The 17,651-nt window shown below is 50.3% G+C and overlaps 2 protein-coding genes and 1 non-coding gene across 3 annotated transcripts; 1 reads left to right on the top strand and 2 right to left on the bottom strand.

Annotated features, from left to right (window-relative positions):
- The first annotated feature begins 1,929 nt into the window (after window positions 1–1,929).
- LOC117849896 (serine/threonine protein phosphatase 2A 57 kDa regulatory subunit B' kappa isoform) lies at window positions 1,930–4,927 on the top strand. The gene is made up of 2 exons (XM_034731631.2): window positions 1,930–3,676; window positions 4,298–4,927. The coding sequence occupies exons 1-2, from the start codon at window positions 2,543–2,545 to the stop codon at window positions 4,664–4,666; spliced, it is 1,503 nt and encodes a 500-aa protein (XP_034587522.1). The 5' UTR covers window positions 1,930–2,542; the 3' UTR covers window positions 4,667–4,927.
- A 172-nt stretch (window positions 4,928–5,099) lies between these two features.
- Window positions 5,100–5,172, bottom strand: TRNAE-CUC (transfer RNA glutamic acid (anticodon CUC)). Its single transcript has one exon. It is a non-coding gene; the product is annotated as a tRNA-Glu (tRNA).
- Window positions 5,173–12,421: 7,249 nt separating this feature from the next.
- Window positions 12,422–14,606, bottom strand: LOC117847494 (photosynthetic NDH subunit of subcomplex B 3, chloroplastic). Its single transcript, XM_034728710.2, has 6 exons — window positions 14,310–14,606; window positions 14,086–14,199; window positions 13,941–13,994; window positions 13,619–13,681; window positions 13,408–13,470; window positions 12,422–12,573 (listed from the first exon to the last, which is right to left on the bottom strand). Exons 1-6 carry the CDS (start codon window positions 14,529–14,531, stop codon window positions 12,538–12,540), a joined length of 552 nt encoding a protein of 183 aa, XP_034584601.1. The 5' UTR covers window positions 14,532–14,606; the 3' UTR covers window positions 12,422–12,537.
- Between the last annotated feature and the right edge of the window lie 3,045 nt (window positions 14,607–17,651).

The raw sequence follows: 17,651 nt of genomic DNA, 5'->3' as shown, positions 1-17,651 counted from the left end.
GGAGCCCGACCCTAGGCGCCGTCACGAGCGGCCCTCCCTCGATGCCGCACACCCGTGGCACCGCGCAGCTGCGGTTGGATGGTGCGGGAGAGCCGGCGGCGAGGGAGCCTAACATGGTGGTGGCGAGCACGGGCGTGACCGCGTCGGCGGCACCCTTGGACGCCCCCTCCTCGTCCAACACCGTAGCTCCTCACACACCGTCAAAATGCCGCCACCGCCTCGGGTCGCTCTAGTCACACCCACACGAGGCCGGCGGCCACCTCCCACAACACCACGCCCCCGCGTTGCTCCCTCCATCGGGAGCTCCGCCGATAGCCGCTCCTCACAGATCTGCCATCGGAGGCACCGGATCCGGTCCCTTAGACATCGGATCCGCTGGGATGGGGTCGTCGCTGCCACGTCGTTGACCCGAGCGGGAACTACCCGACCGGTGAGAGAAGCCCCCCCCCCCCCGGCCCCGCCTTCCTAGCAGGTGCACGGGCTTCCAATACCTTGCTCCGGCGGCGGCGAGGTGGAGAGAAGGTCGGGAGGGGGTGACAGCGGCAGACGTCGGGGTGCCGCCCGAGTCGTGACGACGTGGGGCTTCGGTTATACTTAACTAAAACATACTAGGAGTCTAAATTTTGGCTGTCGCTATCAAAGTCCAGCGGCAAAAAAGAAGTTTTTTGGGAGCCGCAAGTATAATACACTCCGCGGTCTCTACCTGGTGGCTTAGTTCGCTCTTGCAGTGTGTTCGAACGGGTGCCGCTGCACGCTGCCTGCTGCTGCTGCAGCTGCAGCTGCGCTGCTCTCACCCGAGCAGCAGCAGGCAGCTGCAAAGCAGCGCCCCGAACACGCTGTTGGTCTTTGGCCTTTTGGAGGTGGTTTTGCATTAGTAAGGGGGTGTTTGTTTCTTTAGCACCTCCTAAAATTCCTATCACCTCGAATGTTTAGATAGTAATTAGGAGTATTAAATATAGGCTAATTATAAAACTAATTACACGGACGGAGACTAATTTGCGAGACGAATCTATTAAGTCTAATTAGTCCATGATTTGACAATGTGATGCTACAGTAAACATGTGCTAATGATGGATTAATTAGACTTAATAGATTCGTCTCGTGAATTAGTCTCCATCGATGTAATTAGTTTTATAATAAGCTCATGTTTAATCCTCCTAATTAGTCTCCGAATATTCGATGTGACATAAAATTTAGTTAGGACTAAAGATCCAAACGCCCCTTAGACACTAACCCATTTTTATCTCTGCTGTTTGTCCGCACCACACGTCCGAAATTACGAACCGAGAGGGGTAAGAGCTCTGTGTGTTATGACGGATCACGGATGGATGCATCTCCCTGCCGTAGCGGACCATGCATGCTACAGGCCACCCGCACGTGCCGTGTGTCTGGTGACACCCATGCTCCCAGCTCCGACGCCGAGCCCGCGGCTAACCACGTATGTCTCGTCGCCGGCAGCACCCCTGCGGCGATACAGCGACGGGGCCGCTCGGTACGGGCTGGTCCGGCGAGTACCCGTGCCGTCACCGCCTGTTCTACCGCCGGGATGCTGAGGTCACGGGGAGGCGGGACGCGACCGTCCATCTGACCCCGTTCCGTGCGGGCGGGGTCGTGACCACGCGCCTTTCGAATTAAAGCGCCCGATCGGCCGGCCCGGTCCCGTGCCTGCCCGGCCCAAGGACAAGGACGCCGATTAAAGCCTACCCCTTTGCACATGGGCCCCTTTGGTCTCCCACAATTACGCCCGGTTAATCGTCGACGCAGTGTTAGTTTCGAAGTAAAGCCAGGATATTGGCTTTAACAAAGCCCAGCCCCGGATTTGGGGCGATTTGCTAATCAGCACGGGCCCTCGTGAGCCGTACATCGCGATGGCTACATAAATGATCTTGTCCGTACACGCCCCCGTGATAAACAAACCATTCCCCGCACGAAACAACAAACAGGCCCTTCCCTCCCACTCCGCTTCTCATCCCACTCCCTCCCTCTCCCTCTGCGGCTCTGCTCCTCACACTCTCTCTGTGTCTGTCCTCCCGAGAAGCGGACAAAGCGCGGCGCTGCAGATTTCGATCCGGTTCCCAATGCCTCCCAGGCCCGTCGTCCTGTAGCCCCCGCCTCCGCTCCTCCACCTGCCGCGGCGGCCACGGCACGGCGCCCTGGATCCGGCGAGCGCGCGGCCTCAAGCCCCAGATCCGACCGAAGCCGAGCTTTCCGTGGTGGCCTCCTGCCGGCTCGGGATTGGCAGCTGCCCATTTCCCCCTCCTCTTCTTGGTCGTGATTTCAAGGCTAGTCTGTCCAACTTTGGTGGTTGTTCGTGGTTTTCTTCGGTTCAGTTTGCATCTGCATGGTCCAGATTTAGCTGCATTCACCAGGATTGTGCTCTTCTGTGGCAAAAATCTAAGCTTGTTTCCTCGGAAGTGTGTGGCTGTCGCATTAGAGTAGAGTTAGATCTTTTGGTTAGTAGCCCTGGTTCTTGCTCCATCCTGTGTTGGCAAGCTCTACTGTTGCCATGGTAGTGGTGTGAAAAAAAAAGGTTTTGTGGAAGATGTGGAAACAGTTTCTCAGCAAGCTGCCCCGGAAGTCCTCGGCCTCCGGGGACTCAGGTCAGTGCAGCAATGGCACCGGGATACAGCGCACGAGCAGCTTGGGAAGCATCCCACCTAGCCGCCCGGCTTCCGCCATTAGGCGCATGTCGTCTGCCGTCTTCCCCTCAAGTGTTGTCGCTGGCATTGAGCCGTTGGTTTCCTTCAAGGATGTCCCAAACTCGGAGAAGCAGAACCTGTTTGTGAGCAAGTTGAGCCTGTGCTGCGTCGTCTTTGATTTCTCGGACCCGAACAAGAGTTCGGTGGAGAAGGATATCAAAAGGCAGGCATTGCTGGATCTTATAGAGTTTGTTGAATCTAGCAATGCTCGCTTCTCAGAGGCCTCGATTGCTGCCTGCGCTAGGATGTGTGCCATCAACCTGTTCCGTGCATTTCCTCCAAATTACAGGTCTGGTTCATCTGGTGGTGAGGGTGATGAGGACGAGCCGATGTTCGATCCTGCATGGTGCCATCTGCAGCTTGTGTATGAGCTACTACTGAAATTTATTGGATCCTCATCCTTGGATGCAAAGGTAGGGAAGAAACACTTTGATCACTCATTCATTGTGAAGCTCCTTAATCTTCTCGATTCCGAGGATCCAAGAGAAAGGGATTGTTTGAAAACTATTCTGCACAGGATATATGGGAAGTTCATGGTACACCGTCCTTTCATCCGCAAAGCAGTGAGCAATATATTCTACCAGTTTGTCTTTGAGACTGATCGGCACAATGGGATTGCTGAGCTGCTGGAGGTCTTTGGCAGTGTCATTAGTGGCTTTGCATTGCCTTTGAAGGAAGAACACAAGATTTTTCTTTGGAGAGTTTTGATTCCTTTACACAAACCAAAATCAGTTGGTTTGTATCTCCAGCAGTTGACCTACTGTGTGACACAGTTTCTAGAAAAGGACCCAAAGCTTGCAAGCTCTGTCATTATTGGCTTGTTAAGATACTGGCCAATAACAAATTGTCAGAAGGAAGTGATGTTTCTTAGTGAGATCGAAGAGATCTTAGAGTCTACCAGCCAGGCAGAATTCCAGAAATGTATGGTTCCATTATTTCGACGGATTGCTCATTGCATCACCAGTTCTCACTTCCAGGTAACTTGCCGCAATAAATCTAATCTAGTCAATGTTCAGTTGCTTGTTGCAATATGCATTTCAATAACTGAATTGCCCTATGGAATTAGGTTCATTCTACTTTCTAGATTAATTGTTGTGTTTTGACATTGATGTGTTCAATATCCTGTTCCTACCATTTGTGCGAGAAACCTTATCTTATTGTTGGTGATTCATGATCACAAATACATTTGCTGGTGGCCCTGACTGACAGCCATGTTATTTTACTTCCTTCAAGGGCCTAATGTTTGTATGTTATAACCTGTCAACATGCCAAATGAATAACATCTGTCTAATGATCCGAAATGATTGTGGATGCTAACGGTGGGCAATCATGTCACCACTTAATCATGCTGTGGATAGGGGGGCCCATATTCTGTTTAATATGGTAAACATCAGACATTTGGACCAGCATTAAGCATTGGAGTGATCTCAAATTCTGAATATAAACACGTTTGGCTATCCTTGTCTTTAAGGTTTTCTTTCAGTCTTTTTATCCTGGTTGTTGACTTAACAAGTCCTTGTTGTTGGTGCCTTTGTTTGTTTGTTGTTGTAGTTGTTGTTGCTGCCTTAACAAATCCTTAACAAGTTGTATGGTTTCAGGTTGCTGAAAGAGCACTCTTCGTATGGAACAATGATCACATTATCAGCTTGATCGCACAAAACCGCCAAGTGATCATGCCTCTCGTTGTTCCAGCACTAGAACAGAATATTCAGAATCACTGGAACCAAGCAGTCCTGAATCTGACTCTGAATGTAAAGAAGATGTTTTCTGAGATGGACGAGGATCTCTTCTCATCATGTCTGGCTAAGTACAAGGAGGATGAGGAAAAGCGGGTTTCATTCGAAGTGAAGCGGAAGCTGACCTGGGAGAAGCTCGAGTCAGCTGCAGCTTTCCAGCCAGTGACTGGCCATACAGCCGTCCTAGTAGGCCACCAGCCGTCAGCAAATATGATTGCCACCCTGATCTAGCTTATGCCTTATGCGCGCTGGAGAATCAACGGTGCTCTTCCCCCTTTTGGTGAAGTGCAGCAAGTGTAGTGTTTGCTATTTTGCTCTTGTTTATTATTTTATTTGTCGGTATGAGTAATCAGTGTTGTAAGCTGTAACTATTTGCATATGTTTATGCTCTCAAGGCAAGCATACCTGTAATGTAAGACTGCTGAGTGCTGACACTCTTTACATGTATTCTTGCCTGGCTATGGATGAGCAAGTGTCCTACAGTTATTTTCACTTTTAGCTCTGCTATATGGCTGCCTTTTGCCCATAAGGATGGCTAACTAATAGTGGAATCCTCTGACAATTGACAAAGTTGCTCGAGGTGTTCGGAAAAATAAGCGTTGGAACGGGTGATGACAACTGACAATATTGCTCGAGGTGAAAATGTTTGCTGGCACAAAAAAGTTTCCGTTGCCGGGACTCGAACCCGGGTCTCTCGGGTGAGAGCCGAGTATCCTAACCAGCTAGACTACAACGGATTCTTGATTGAAGATGTTTACAAATTTATGTGATTTTAAAAAACACATTTCGAAACCAAACGAACCTATTCGTGGATAAACGATTATTATCCAGCACTGTTTTCCAGATCAAAAGCAACGCACCGCACCCACAAACCCCTCACACTGCGCAGTTTGATCACGGACCTATTTTCAGAATCGCCGCATTGTTTCCCTTGTGATATGGGGTGCATAGAAAAGAGCTGGAATTGACGAAGCAGTCTGAGCAACTGTAACACTGATGCGTTTAGATCCTCCCAGCTAAATTTTAATGGCAATACTATACTTCCTACGTCTGACGTGGTTTACAAAATCGGACGCGTTGTCCACATGCTCCACCGTTGTGCCTATGCAGATATTTTTCACCGCTCTTCTCTCATCAACGTTGCTCATCAACGTTGCTCGCACTTGTGACCTGTCGCTTTCGAAGTACAACATAGAAGAGCTGGACGGTATGGTCCTCCACCGTTGTACGGCTCCTTCCAACCTCCTCTGCTTCGGCCGCCCAGTTGCACCGCCTCGCGCCGTCCTCCTCATCTCCCTTTGCGCCGACGTTGTTGGTTTGCTTCTCATCGTGGGCCAAGTTGCCACCAAGGGGCATGGATGGGACAGGTGGATCCACGCCCTGCGGAGTGCTGCGCCAGCAGTATCTCCACTATTTTCGCATAGCAAGGGCATCAGCCTGCGCTATGGAGGAGAAGCCGTTGGGGAAACTGTTGGTGACCGGCGCCAGGTGCTTTGGCATGGGCGGTGGTCGAGATGGAGGTGGAGGTGTAGCGAGAAGTAGAGCATTTTGAAGATTTTTTTATCTGAAGATTAGCGTCGGTCATATTGCAATAGGTACCTTATGGTGTTGCAGTAGAGATTTTTGTATATTGCAAGTGCTATAGATGTACGCATGTGCTGCAGATGAATGCATTTTTTGATGTTGCACGGTTGATTTTTTGAGATGTATTGATGTTGCAATAGTTGGCTTTTGATGTTTCATCTATCGATTTTCCATGCTGCAATATTTGTTTACGAGCTCAATCCCAACCCAACATATGATGATTTGTTTGGAAATGTTGCATGAAACATGTGTTCGCTGTTGTGGTGGAAATTTTCCCTCACGAATATTATGTTTACATTGAGCTATTTTTTCGTATCATGTTGCAACCATATATTTTTGATGTTGCAGCTGTTTTGTTTTGATGTTGCAACGGAAGGTTTTTCGATGTTGCAGTTGTTTTGTTTTGACGTTGCAACGGAACGTCCGATAATTAGTGGTATTTTACTATGATGCTATTGTAGCTGTCAGATTTAAAACATATGGTGATGCATACGTCCGATGAAAATATCACCATACGTCCGATGAAAATTGCTCCTGCCGGACATCCGGAGCTAGCAAGTCCAAAATTTTAATGGGTTGTTTGGATCCACCAGTTGTTACCATGCTACCCTCTGGTGGACCCTCCGGTGGGACTCACATGTTAGGACAACCTTATCATTCCCTTCTTCTTCCTCTGCCTGAGCCAAGAACCGAGCGAGCTCCTCGTGGCCGCCGGCCGAATCCACTCTTCGCCGGGGGTTGTCAGTCGCCCACTCCACCGCCCGAAGAGGGATGACGCTGACGCAGCGACGCGGTCGAGGCACTCGCCCAACCACCCGCGAGACCCCACCGCCTTGGCGGTCGAGGTACTCGCCCAGCCACCCGCGAGACCCCACTGCCTCGGCCTGGCTGCAGCGCGGGGCGGACGATGCGGCAGGCGGAGCTCCATGCGGCGGCGATGGGCGGAGCAGGCAGGCCGGGGAGGACGACGCACCTTAATCCCCCTGCTGCTCCAGCTCCGGATCTAGGAGGGGGTGGCCGGAGCAGGGCGAGCCGCGGTGGCGGCGCCTCCCCCGGCGAGCCCGAGGGCGGCCGCGAGGCGGCGCAGGTCGTCGACGGTGCTGGTGGGGAAGCGGGGGGCGTCGCGAGGCGGGAGCCGACGGGGACGCCCTGCTGAGTGCGCGCTGGCTGGTGGTGGCGGCGCTGCGGACAGTGGAGCGGGAGATGGAGGCGGCGGCGAGGCTGGCCACGAAGGTGCTGCTCGTCGTGCTGCTGGAGGCGGTGGAGGCCGGCGCGGCGTTAGCAGCCGTGGAGGCAATGGCGGCGTCCGGGCCGGCGGGGGCCACGACGGAGTGCGCGCGGGCCGCGCTGGAGCTCCTGTGCACGGTGGTGGCGGCGTCGTGGCGGTGCGGAGGGAGGTGCTCGCGGTGCCGGTCCTTGTGCGGGTGGTGGAGGGGATGGCAGGCCGCGAGCGGGAGTGCGCCATCGAGGTCCAGCAGGGAGCGGTCGGAGGGAATTTTTTTCGAAGAGAGTGGAGGGGCAGCTTAGTCTTTTGTTGGTTAAAGCTGGTTTCACCCGGCTAAAGTTGTATCAAGTAGTTAGCTAAATTTTCGACGGTGGATCTAAACAAGGCTTTAGTCCGCTTAGTATAGGGCTGAACTGGGATTTAAACCTCCTTAAGTTTTAAGGCCTTTAACGAAAATAAGTCACAACCTTTTGGCACGGCTTAAGCTAAAGGTGTTTCGGCTTCGCGTTACAGTAATGCGCACTATTTAGCACTATGCATTATTGTAGCACGAAGTCGGAATGGATACCGAGATCTCAAAATAAATTGTGAAGGAGTTGAAGCTTAAAAAAGTGGCTTCCCGCGATTTCGACTCCACCTTCTACAGTACCACTACATTTGCGAAGCTGAAGCCCCCTAAGCCATACCAAACGAGCTTAGTAGTGAGTAGTGACCTGCACATTCAAGGTCATGTCTTTGTACCAAGGATACCAAATGAGCTCTTAGTAGTGAGTAGTGACCTACACGTTCAAGGTCATATCTTCGTACGAAGGAGCTAAGGTCATGTCTTTGTACCAAGGAAGAAATTTGTTTCACAGACATTGTGAAAGAGCCGTTTTGTGTGGAACACACCAACACATCTTAAAAACACGGCTTAGCCTACACCACACTTTGCCTAGCAAAATAATCATTTTCTGTTTAGAGGAGGTGTGCAAAATCTATTTTACCCTTAGACCCACATGTCATATTCTTCTTCCTCTCCTCAGGCCTGGTTTGGTTCACTGACTTAAATTTAAGCACCCGTCACATCGAATGTTTAGATACTAATTAGGAGTATTAAACGTAGACTATTTACAAAACTGATTACATAAGTGGAGGCTACACGGCATGACGAATCTATTAAGCCTAATTAGTCCATGATTTGACAATGTGTTGCTACAGTAAACATTTGCTAATGATGGATTAATTAGGCTTAATAGATTCATCTCGCCGTTTAGCCTCCACTTATGTAATGGATTTTGTAAATAGTTTACGTTTAATACCCCTAATTAGTATCTAAACATTCGATATGACACGTGCTAAAAATAAACAAAGGGAACCAAACGACACCTCAGTCTTCGTCTACTCTTCCCCTCCGCCGGCATCTGTCTCTCCTCTCTTTCCGCGCGCGCTCTCTCCGTCCGTGCGCGATGCTGCTTTGCTGTTGTCGGCGCTCCTTCACGCGGACATGGTGCTCGCCACCGCCAGTACGTCGCGCCTTCACCTCGTTGGGGCTGTCTCCTACGGCATCCACGGGGAAATAAAAGGAGGGGCGAGAACTTCAGCCAACAGAGCAAATCGTATTTCGGCCTTGTTTAGTTGTCGAAGTTGGGAGGTGCCAAATTACTGTTACAGCACTGTAGCATACTGAAGTGTTTCGTTTGTATTTGGGAATTATTATCCAAACATTGACTAATTAGGCTCAAAAGATTCGTCTCGAAAAGTACAACAAAACTGTGTAATTAGTTTTTAATTTCGTCTACATTTAGTACTGTATGCATGCACCGCAAGTTTGATATGATGGGGAATCTCCTTTTTGCATAGTGTCAAAGTTGGGAGATGGGGGTGAAGTAAACCCGGGCTTCGACGAGTGGGCATCCATGGTTACGTGACTAAAAAAATCGATCTTTGATGGGGACATGTTACTTTCTCGGTGACCGAGGAATCCAAATCTTGCATGAATCATTCAATGCCATTGCGCGTTTGTGCTGCTTATGAGGGCTGGGGCTATTCCAATTGCTGATGGGCATCGGTGCCAACGCAGTGACGATGCCAGCAGCGGTGTCAGGCGCGAGTAGGCCTGGTGCCTGTCATCGAGGAGGCGCTGGCTCATGGGGATCTCATTGCAGCTGAAGCGGAAGCCTAGGTCGCGGCTGAAGCGTCCCTACATAAGTAGAGACTAAATGTGATCCAAATTATCAGTCCCAGGAGGCTGATAACACATTTATTCAACAGATAGTTCAGAAACCGTACAGCTCCCGAAGGAGCGGGCGGGCAAGCCACACCCAAAGCAAGACTAAAGCGATAACAACACAAATCCAAGTTGCAGTCCAGTCGGACTCCGGGCTGCAATCGGAGCTAAGCGTCAGCGGAAGCATCCTGCAAAAGGGCCAACACCGCAGGCAGCGTTGGGTGCAGACGCAACCTCCTACTCGAAGTCCTCGGCGACGAAGTCCGGATCCTCCTCTGAAGTAACAACACAAGGGTGAGTACAAAAGTACTCCGCAAGTCCAACTCCATCCACGGAGGGGGATACAACAAGAATATGCTTATAAATAATCAAGGAATAAGCTATGGTTTATTTGCAGTAAAGCTGAATTTTTAGACACATGCGGGGTTCCATTTCAAAGCGGTTCGATGAAAAACATTCTTTTTGTAAACAACATATCAAGTGGGGTTGATCCTACACAAAGGATCCAAGTTTTATTGCTACCGGACTCCCCGTCCGCCGTAGCGCACGGCACACCTGCCGGACACTTCCAAAATTCCACACACCTACACACGCGGTAAAATACCAGTCAGCCCCAAAAGCTAGTTGTGTGACCGAGCCGTAACTCGTCTAATGCCGTGGACACGGCTACCCGGATAGGTTTTAACTCTGCAGAGGTTGTACACTTTTCCCACAAGTAGGGTACCGTATCGCGATCACCTTAGTGTCGGTACGGATCCTAACAAAGCCATTACCCACCTTAGCCAACACTGACTAGTCAACACAGGAGCGCTCAAGGGGTTAGCAACCCATCCACGGGGCTGTAACCGGGACCTAAGTCACCAAGAGCTTAGTCCTTTTCCAAGGCCTCCCATTGCTCACCAGCACACCTGAAGCCTAGCAGTTTAGCTAGTGGGATTTATGCTAAGCCGTTGCCCATACAACGGTCGAGTGGTTGTACGATGATGGAATTAGGCAGGATGACACATCAACTCGGTCCTTAGCCACGACAAGATGGATATCTCCCACTCTGCTCAACCACTGAGGTACGAGCCTATCAACCCGGCGTTCCACACAAGAAACACCCATCCATCTCATCCATCACCTCTCTTTACACCCGAAAACCCAACTCCTCAGTTAAACAGACTCACACAATATTTTCCGAGTAAACAGGTGTAGTCAAGTTTGAATTTGGATAGTGAGTTCCTAAGCGTTCTAGCAGTATTTATCATCTAAACAGAGCAACTCATATTTAGAGATAAATATGGGACAACAAGGAATAGTCATGACAATCAAGGGGTGGCTATCCAACCATGTCTTGCGATAAAACAATATGCATGTTATAGAACAGGCCAATAGGTTGTGTCTGAAAAACTGGGTATTAAATATGCATCAAAGGGTGAGATTGGACTTGCCGTTCTCAAAGCCTTCCGGGAGCTCCTGCTCGCGGTACTGGTCCTCGGACTCGGGCTCGCGGTCGAACTCCTCCTCGCGCTCCTCCTCGGGTACTCCGCGATCTACGGCACACACAAACGAGCACACAATAAATAAAAAGGAAAAAGATTTTACCCGATGAGCTCCGAACAGGAAACATGAACGGAAAATAGGTAGGAAGGGTATTTTCGTGGGATTTTGATATGCCTCGGCGGAAATATATGAGAGGAGGCCGTGGTCGAGTTTGGGGTTAATCGGAGGAAATTTGGCGCATGAAATGACGGGCTAAAGGAGTATTAGGGGCTTTGAAACGGAGTTTAGGATTGAACCGCGAGAGCAGGGGCCTATTCGTAATTGTTTTTGGAATGGTGGGAGGACCTGTTCGCAAATCGGGGAAACTAGTGGGTTGGGTCGCGAGGAGAGGGATTTACCCCTTCTTCTTCCTGGAGGCAACAGAAGGGTGAGAGGAAGATGGTCGTCTGCGCTCTGGTGGTGGGAGTGGAGGAAGGCAAGGTGCTCGTGGTGAGGGTGTGGAGGTGAAGGCTCGGCTCCCCCCTTTTATAGGCGGCGCGCGGGCGGGCGAGGGCCGAGGCAATGATGGCGGCCGGACTTTTGGCCGGTGGCGTGCCGGGGTGGTGAAGCTCGTGGACGGCATGGCGGCGTGGTCGACGAGGCCACAGGGGCGGCGACCGGTGACCGGCGACACGACGCGACGCACCGAGCCAAGCGCTAGACACCAAGGCATGAGCGGGCGTGGCACGGGCGACGTGACACGGTGTGGGCGCGGCGCAGGCGCGTGCGGGCGCGGGGCGGCGCAGGCGGCGGCGCGGCGCGGCGCGGGCGCGCGTGCCGCGTGGGTGGGGCGCCTGGCGCAAGTGGGCAGGGGGGGTTGCCAGGGAAGTAAAGGAGGAGAGAGAAGAAAGAGGAAGGGAGGGGAGGAAGAAAGAGAAGGAAAAAGGAGAAGGGAAAGAAAGAGGAAGAAAAAGAAAGAAGGAAGAGAAAGAGAGGGAAGGGAGGGGAAAAAGATGGCGGAAATTGCGGGATTCGTCTGTGCGCGGTGATGGACTTGACGGGCACGCGGCGAAACTTGCAGGGAGTGGAAAATGGAGAATTGACGGGCCGGGGCCAGGACGGCGGGTCCGACGGAAAGGAAGGGATTTGACGGAGCTCGGCGGTCGGAAAATTTTTGGAGAGTGTTTTTAACGGGTGATTTAACTGGATGTATTTTACGGGCGTTACAGCGGCTCCGCGCGGCCTTAAGCTCCTCGAGGTCGTCAAGTCGTGAGGCTCCTAACCGCGCTTTCACGATGTCTTGAAGACAAAATCGGACAAATTTCCTACGCAGAAAAGACGCATCTTAAAAGACTGCAATGACCTGTATTCGTATTTTTGTTTCCGAAAGACGGGTACTAACATGCACTCCACAGGTGAAATAGCCTGGCAAATGCATTTTACAGCTATATACTGTTGACCGAAGCCCAAACCTGCAAACTATAGAAACTGATCACAAGCGATATGATGAGGCAATACTTTCTCTTCTCTGTGGTACAGTGCATGACGTTTAGTCAGATACAGCTTGATGATCACATGCTATCAGACTATCAGTACATCAAGTAGTGTGGTGCTGCACAATCATTTCTTCCACTGGGGCAGCCGTTGGACCACAACCTACAGGCATAGCAGTGTAAACGGTTAAGGGGGTGTTTGGATCCTGGAGCTAAAATTTAGTCCGTGTCACATCGAATATTCGGATACTAATTAGGAGGACTAAACATGAGCTAATTACAAAACTAATTGCGGAACCCCTAGGCTAAATCGCGAGATGAATCTATTAAGCCCAATTAATCCATCATTAGCGAATGTTTACTGTAGCACCATATTGTCAAATCATGGACTAATTAGGTTTAATGGATTCGTCTCGCGATTTAGCCTAGGGGTTGTGAAATTAGTTTTATAATTAGCCTATGTTTAATACTCCTAATTAGTGTCTAAACATTCGATGTGATAGGGGCTAAAGTTTAGCCCGGGGATCCAAACACCCCCTAAGTACTTCATAGAAAAACAGTGCGTTATGCATGGCACTTCTGAATAAGGGGGTGTTTGGATAGCAGGTGCTAAATTTTAGCACCTGTCACATCGGATGTTTGGACACTAATTAGGAGTATTAAACATAGTCTAATTACAAAACTAATTGCACAACCCCTAGGCTAAATCGCGAGACGAATCTATTAAGCCTAATTAATCCATCATTAGCGAATGGTTACTGTAGCACCACATTGTCAAATCATGGACTAATTAGGCTTAATAGATTCGTCTCGCGATTTAGCCTAGGGGTTGTGCAATTAGTTTTGTAATTAGACTATGTTTAATACTTCTAATTAGTGTCCAAACATCCGATGTGACATGTGCTAAAATTTAGCACATGCCTTCCAAACACCCCCTAAGAAACAAGGTGAAGGGCAAACGTAATAAAAAGAGTAGGGTGGGGTTAACGAAACATGCCTTGCCGGAGTTCTCTTTGTTGCCTACGATAGTCTGACAAGCTAGCCTCCATGACTCTGGTTTCTGTCAAAGACAGGGAAGTTAAAAGAGCACGGTTAACTGACAACCCATTTGCATGTAAATACCAACGGAGCACGGTTAACTGAACAGACTCCAGAACCAGAAGAACAGTAGAAACATTGAGCAATTGAGTGAACTGAACACCGCCTACCTTCTTCAGGTACCGGTTCTCAGTGTTCGTCCTTTCATTCAGGAGCTCCTTTCCGTCAAGGATCTGTGAATTCACAATACCCATTACCGAACCTTGGTTAATTCAGTTGCAGTTGACAATGTCCATTCTCAGTTGCAAACATTCCAGAGTTAATTCAGATCATAATCACCACTCTACTCGTGGCAAAACAGCGAAATAAGAACGGCACATGCCGTCGATTAGGGTGGAGAGCAAGGGTCTGTTCGCTTCAGCTTATAAGCCGGCTGAAAAGTTGAAATTGTTGATTTGTTGTGAGAGAAAAACACTATTTGGTGGCAAGTACCTCGACGATGCAAGTGCCGCAGCTTCCACCGCCACCGCAGTTCATCACCTTACCCTGCAAATACAGCAAGATCACTCTCAGTTACCCACTGTTGCGCGGCGACAAAAATCTGACGATAAAACTGAGTAAAGCAAGGGAGGCTCACGTATGCGGCGTAGAGCTCGATCTTGTTCTCGTTCATGATGTCACGGAGGAGCTTCTCGCCGCTCGCTGCCTCCGCCCGGTCCACCGGGTAGGTGCCGTCCGCACCCGGCTGCGGCTACAGAACCAAACCAACCAACCATCCAACAGCCAGCTCAATCAACACACCCACTACAGCAAGCAGAATTGCACTACCTCCCTGCCAAGGAGGGCTCCTGAGAGACTTACCCCGACGAACTCGAGGTCGATTTGGGGCTTGGGCGGCGCCGGCGCCGGCGCCGGGGCACCCTGGGACACGTTCGGCGACGCGCTGGAGCATCTGATGGTGGCGGCCCTGAAGCGCCTCGCACCGCGGTGGCTGCTGGCGGAGACGCGGGAAGAGGAGGTGGCGGCGGGGAAGGGGAGGGAGACGAGCGCTGCTGCCGCGGGGGCGGAGCTCGTGGCCGCCATGCCTCTGGCCGCTCCTTTTTTGGGTGGGGACGTGGCCGCGTTGCCGACTTGGCGTTGGTACTTGGTAGGCCGGTTCGTTCGAAAAAACGCCACGGTATTTTTATCGTCCGCGCGAGGGTGTGTGGCCGCGGCGCGCGTGGGGTCCAGCCGTTGGCGGCTCGGAGAGGCCTCGCGCCGTCGCGCGCTCGCAGGGGACACGCGGCGCCGGCACGCACGGGTGGCTCGCGGCTGCCCGCCGGTCTCGGTGGAAGCGTCTGGCTTGCTCCCGAATTTCCCCCGTTTCCTTTTTTTAAAGAAAAGGTGGGATTTCATTAACATAGAACTTTTACATCCAACCCACCCCCTGACGCAAATAAAAATTACACATAATTCCGCATCAGAAGCACCCAGCGACCATCGCCACCACCGACCATAGTTGCCGCAGAATGAGTCTTCTCCGTATCCCGTATTGAAGAAAAACCCAATATAAAGCTCACGGCCGGCACCATGAGTTTGATACTAAGTGCTAAACTTGAGTAGTATCATATCGGATGTTAATTAGGAGGACTAAACATGAGCTAATTACAAAACTAATTGCACAGATGGAGTCTAATTCGTAAGACGAATCTATTAAACCTAATTAATCCATCATTAGCAAATTATTACCGTAGCACAACGTTGTCAAATCATGGACTAATTAAACTTAATAGATTCATCTTGTGAATTAGACTCCATTTGCGCAATTAGTTTTATAATTAGCCTATATTTAATATTCATAATTAGTATCCAACATCTGATGTGACGGGTGCTAAGCATCCTGAAACAAAGAGGCGCTGAATCGACGAACAAGTCTTCAGTGCCCGTCAGTAGCATGCCAGAAGCATGCTGTTTGTTCGTTGAACGCCTCGGACGGTCCTCGCATTCACCAGGCTCGGTTGCCGGTCGACAAACAGCACGCCCGCAAGGGGAATCAAAGAACACCACGTACGAGCAAGCGGAGAACGGTCCTCCAGCCTCCAGCAATCTTGTCATTGGTTACAAGGTCAGCGACGCTGCGGACGCCGTGGAGATGACTGGCGTTGTAAAACTCACAGTGGATTCGAACACCCACGCATAAGAAATTAACGAAGAAAACATCACCGGAGTCCTGTTTCTTTGTGTTCCTTTCCGCAACTGGGCTGGGGCCGTACACGCGCAGCCCTGTTTGTTGTTGGTTGGAGCTAGGCGATGCAGGCACACTGGTGGGCTGCCACGAGGAGTTTCACGTGGGTCCTCGGACCAGCCTACCCGACGACTTACTGGGCCGTTGCTGGGGGTGATGCGGCGGCTTCTGGACCGTCGGCGCGCCGTGCTTTTGAGCCCATACGTAAACCCACAGATATTATGGTGGTGGAATGGGCGAGTGAGAATAAAGCTCAACCGGTGCCATTGCTGCTGCAGTGCATATTCCATATTTGCATGCTGGTGCTATGAAGGAATTTGCAGATGATCTCATCTCCGCTTGTAACATGGTAACTGTTACTGATGATGAGGGTTGAGGGTTAACGGCAGATGTTGCTGTCGACTGAATGCATGAGTCGATTCTGTGCAGCGTGCACTAAGCACATCCTGGCGCTCTCTACCTCGTGACACCTGAACACTAAGTATCTTCTCGCTAAAAATGAGACCGAGAGGGATGGGACTATGGGAGGTCAGGACCAGCTGAGACCAACTGGTGCAGTTTGCAAAAAGGGGGTCGTCGTAGGCCTGCCACTGGGTATCCATATCTTCTCCTTAAATCCGTACCCACTTCAAATAGGGAGGATATGGGTAGAAAATTATATATCCATTTGAAATGGGGAGGGTATAATTAATCAATTGTATATATGTGTAGTATATATATGTAGTACGAAGTTAATTATCCATTTTATATGGGTGGGATTGGGGAGGGTAAGAAGTGAATAATAATTATTTAGATTTAGGTGTGAATAAGAGTGTGTTTGTCAATATGACAGACCTAGGTCGCCGTGTCCCTTGGCTACTGGGATGAGGCGATGATGAGCTGTTTAGCCCCTCCGCTCACTGCAACAGGCATTGTGGTTGCCTCTCCTTGTCCGATTCCCCGCTCTTTGGTACTGCCATGCTCCTTCGATCATCGCTCATTATCGATCTGCAACTCTGCATATGAGATACATTTTAGATTCCATCCCAGTACAACAATGCCAAGAAAACTCTGTGCGTTGGCTGACAGATAAACAGGCAAAAACTGTCTAGTCTCTATATACAAGGCAAAGCAAACCATTCATCGAAAATTCCTCCTTAACCAACTTGTTCTCATTGCTACGTCGTGTTCTCCCTGGGAAAAAAAAAATCTTTATAGCTCTCATCTCGCCTGCACCGAAAAGCGAAACGTAGTATCCATGGATTATGTCCATTGGAGGCACGGTATAGCTGCGTGCCTGCATATATGGACCCCCCGTCTACTGCAAGTCTGAAACAACACATTGCCTCAAGCTAATCCAAGCTCTGCAACCTTTCCGAACCAGGATAATCCAAACCACACTGATGTGCTCGTGCTTGTCTCAAGCTCTGCAACCTCAACCTCAGCCGTCTGACCCACAAATCGTATACCCTTTGGAATTGTGGCATGCACATGCATATGAAAACAAACAGTGTGGTGGATGCTGAAGATATTTTTTGAGCAAATGCTAGGAATAGATATTGGGGTCATGGGGTGGAATCAAAAGTGCATACTACTTGTCGTCCCGCCGGATATTTGCACGCTCGGACGGTGGTCCGTCACTACGGTTTGTCATGTAGTAGTAGTACCCATGTATTGGTGAAGAGAAACATTCCATTCGCTACCCCACACATGCCATCCCCCCCCCCCCCCCCCCCCCCCCCCCCCCCCAAAAAAAAAAAAAAGGACAGGATTATCAGGATCTGACGTTCGATAAGATCGTTGGATTTTCATACGGCTACAAGGGAGAGACGCGGCACCAAGCAGGCGATTTGGAGGTGCTTCCAATCCATCGTCCATCAACACAAGAAGGCAGGGAGCACCACGGACATTTACTGGCTTATTTGACGTACGTGGTAGGCGGACTCTCCAATTAGCTTGGGAGGTTCAGGTTAAAAGAACGATGGCGAAATTAAAGACCT

This window comes from Setaria viridis, chromosome 3 (genome assembly GCF_005286985.2).
Source record: "Setaria viridis chromosome 3, Setaria_viridis_v4.0, whole genome shotgun sequence".
Taxonomy (NCBI): Eukaryota; Viridiplantae; Streptophyta; class Magnoliopsida; order Poales; family Poaceae; genus Setaria; species Setaria viridis.
Note: the sequence above shows the minus strand (reverse complement) of the source record. Positions and strands in the feature narration are given on the sequence as shown.

Coding starts and splice junctions, on each gene's coding strand:
- LOC117849896 (XM_034731631.2), top strand. CDS start 2,543: ATGTGGAAACAGTTTCTCAGCAAGCTGCCCCGGAAGTCCTCGGCCTCC. Junction 3,677..4,297: donor TCACCAGTTCTCACTTCCAG/GTAACTTGCCGC, acceptor GTATGGTTTCAG/GTTGCTGAAAGAGCACTCTT.
- LOC117847494 (XM_034728710.2), bottom strand. CDS start 14,531: ATGGCGGCCACGAGCTCCGCCCCCGCGGCAGCAGCGCTCGTCTCCCTC. Junction 13,995..14,085: donor TCGAGCTCTACGCCGCATAC/GTGAGCCTCCCT, acceptor CTGTATTTGCAG/GGTAAGGTGATGAACTGCGG. Junction 13,682..13,940: donor GCGGCACTTGCATCGTCGAG/GTACTTGCCACC, acceptor GTGAATTCACAG/ATCCTTGACGGAAAGGAGCT.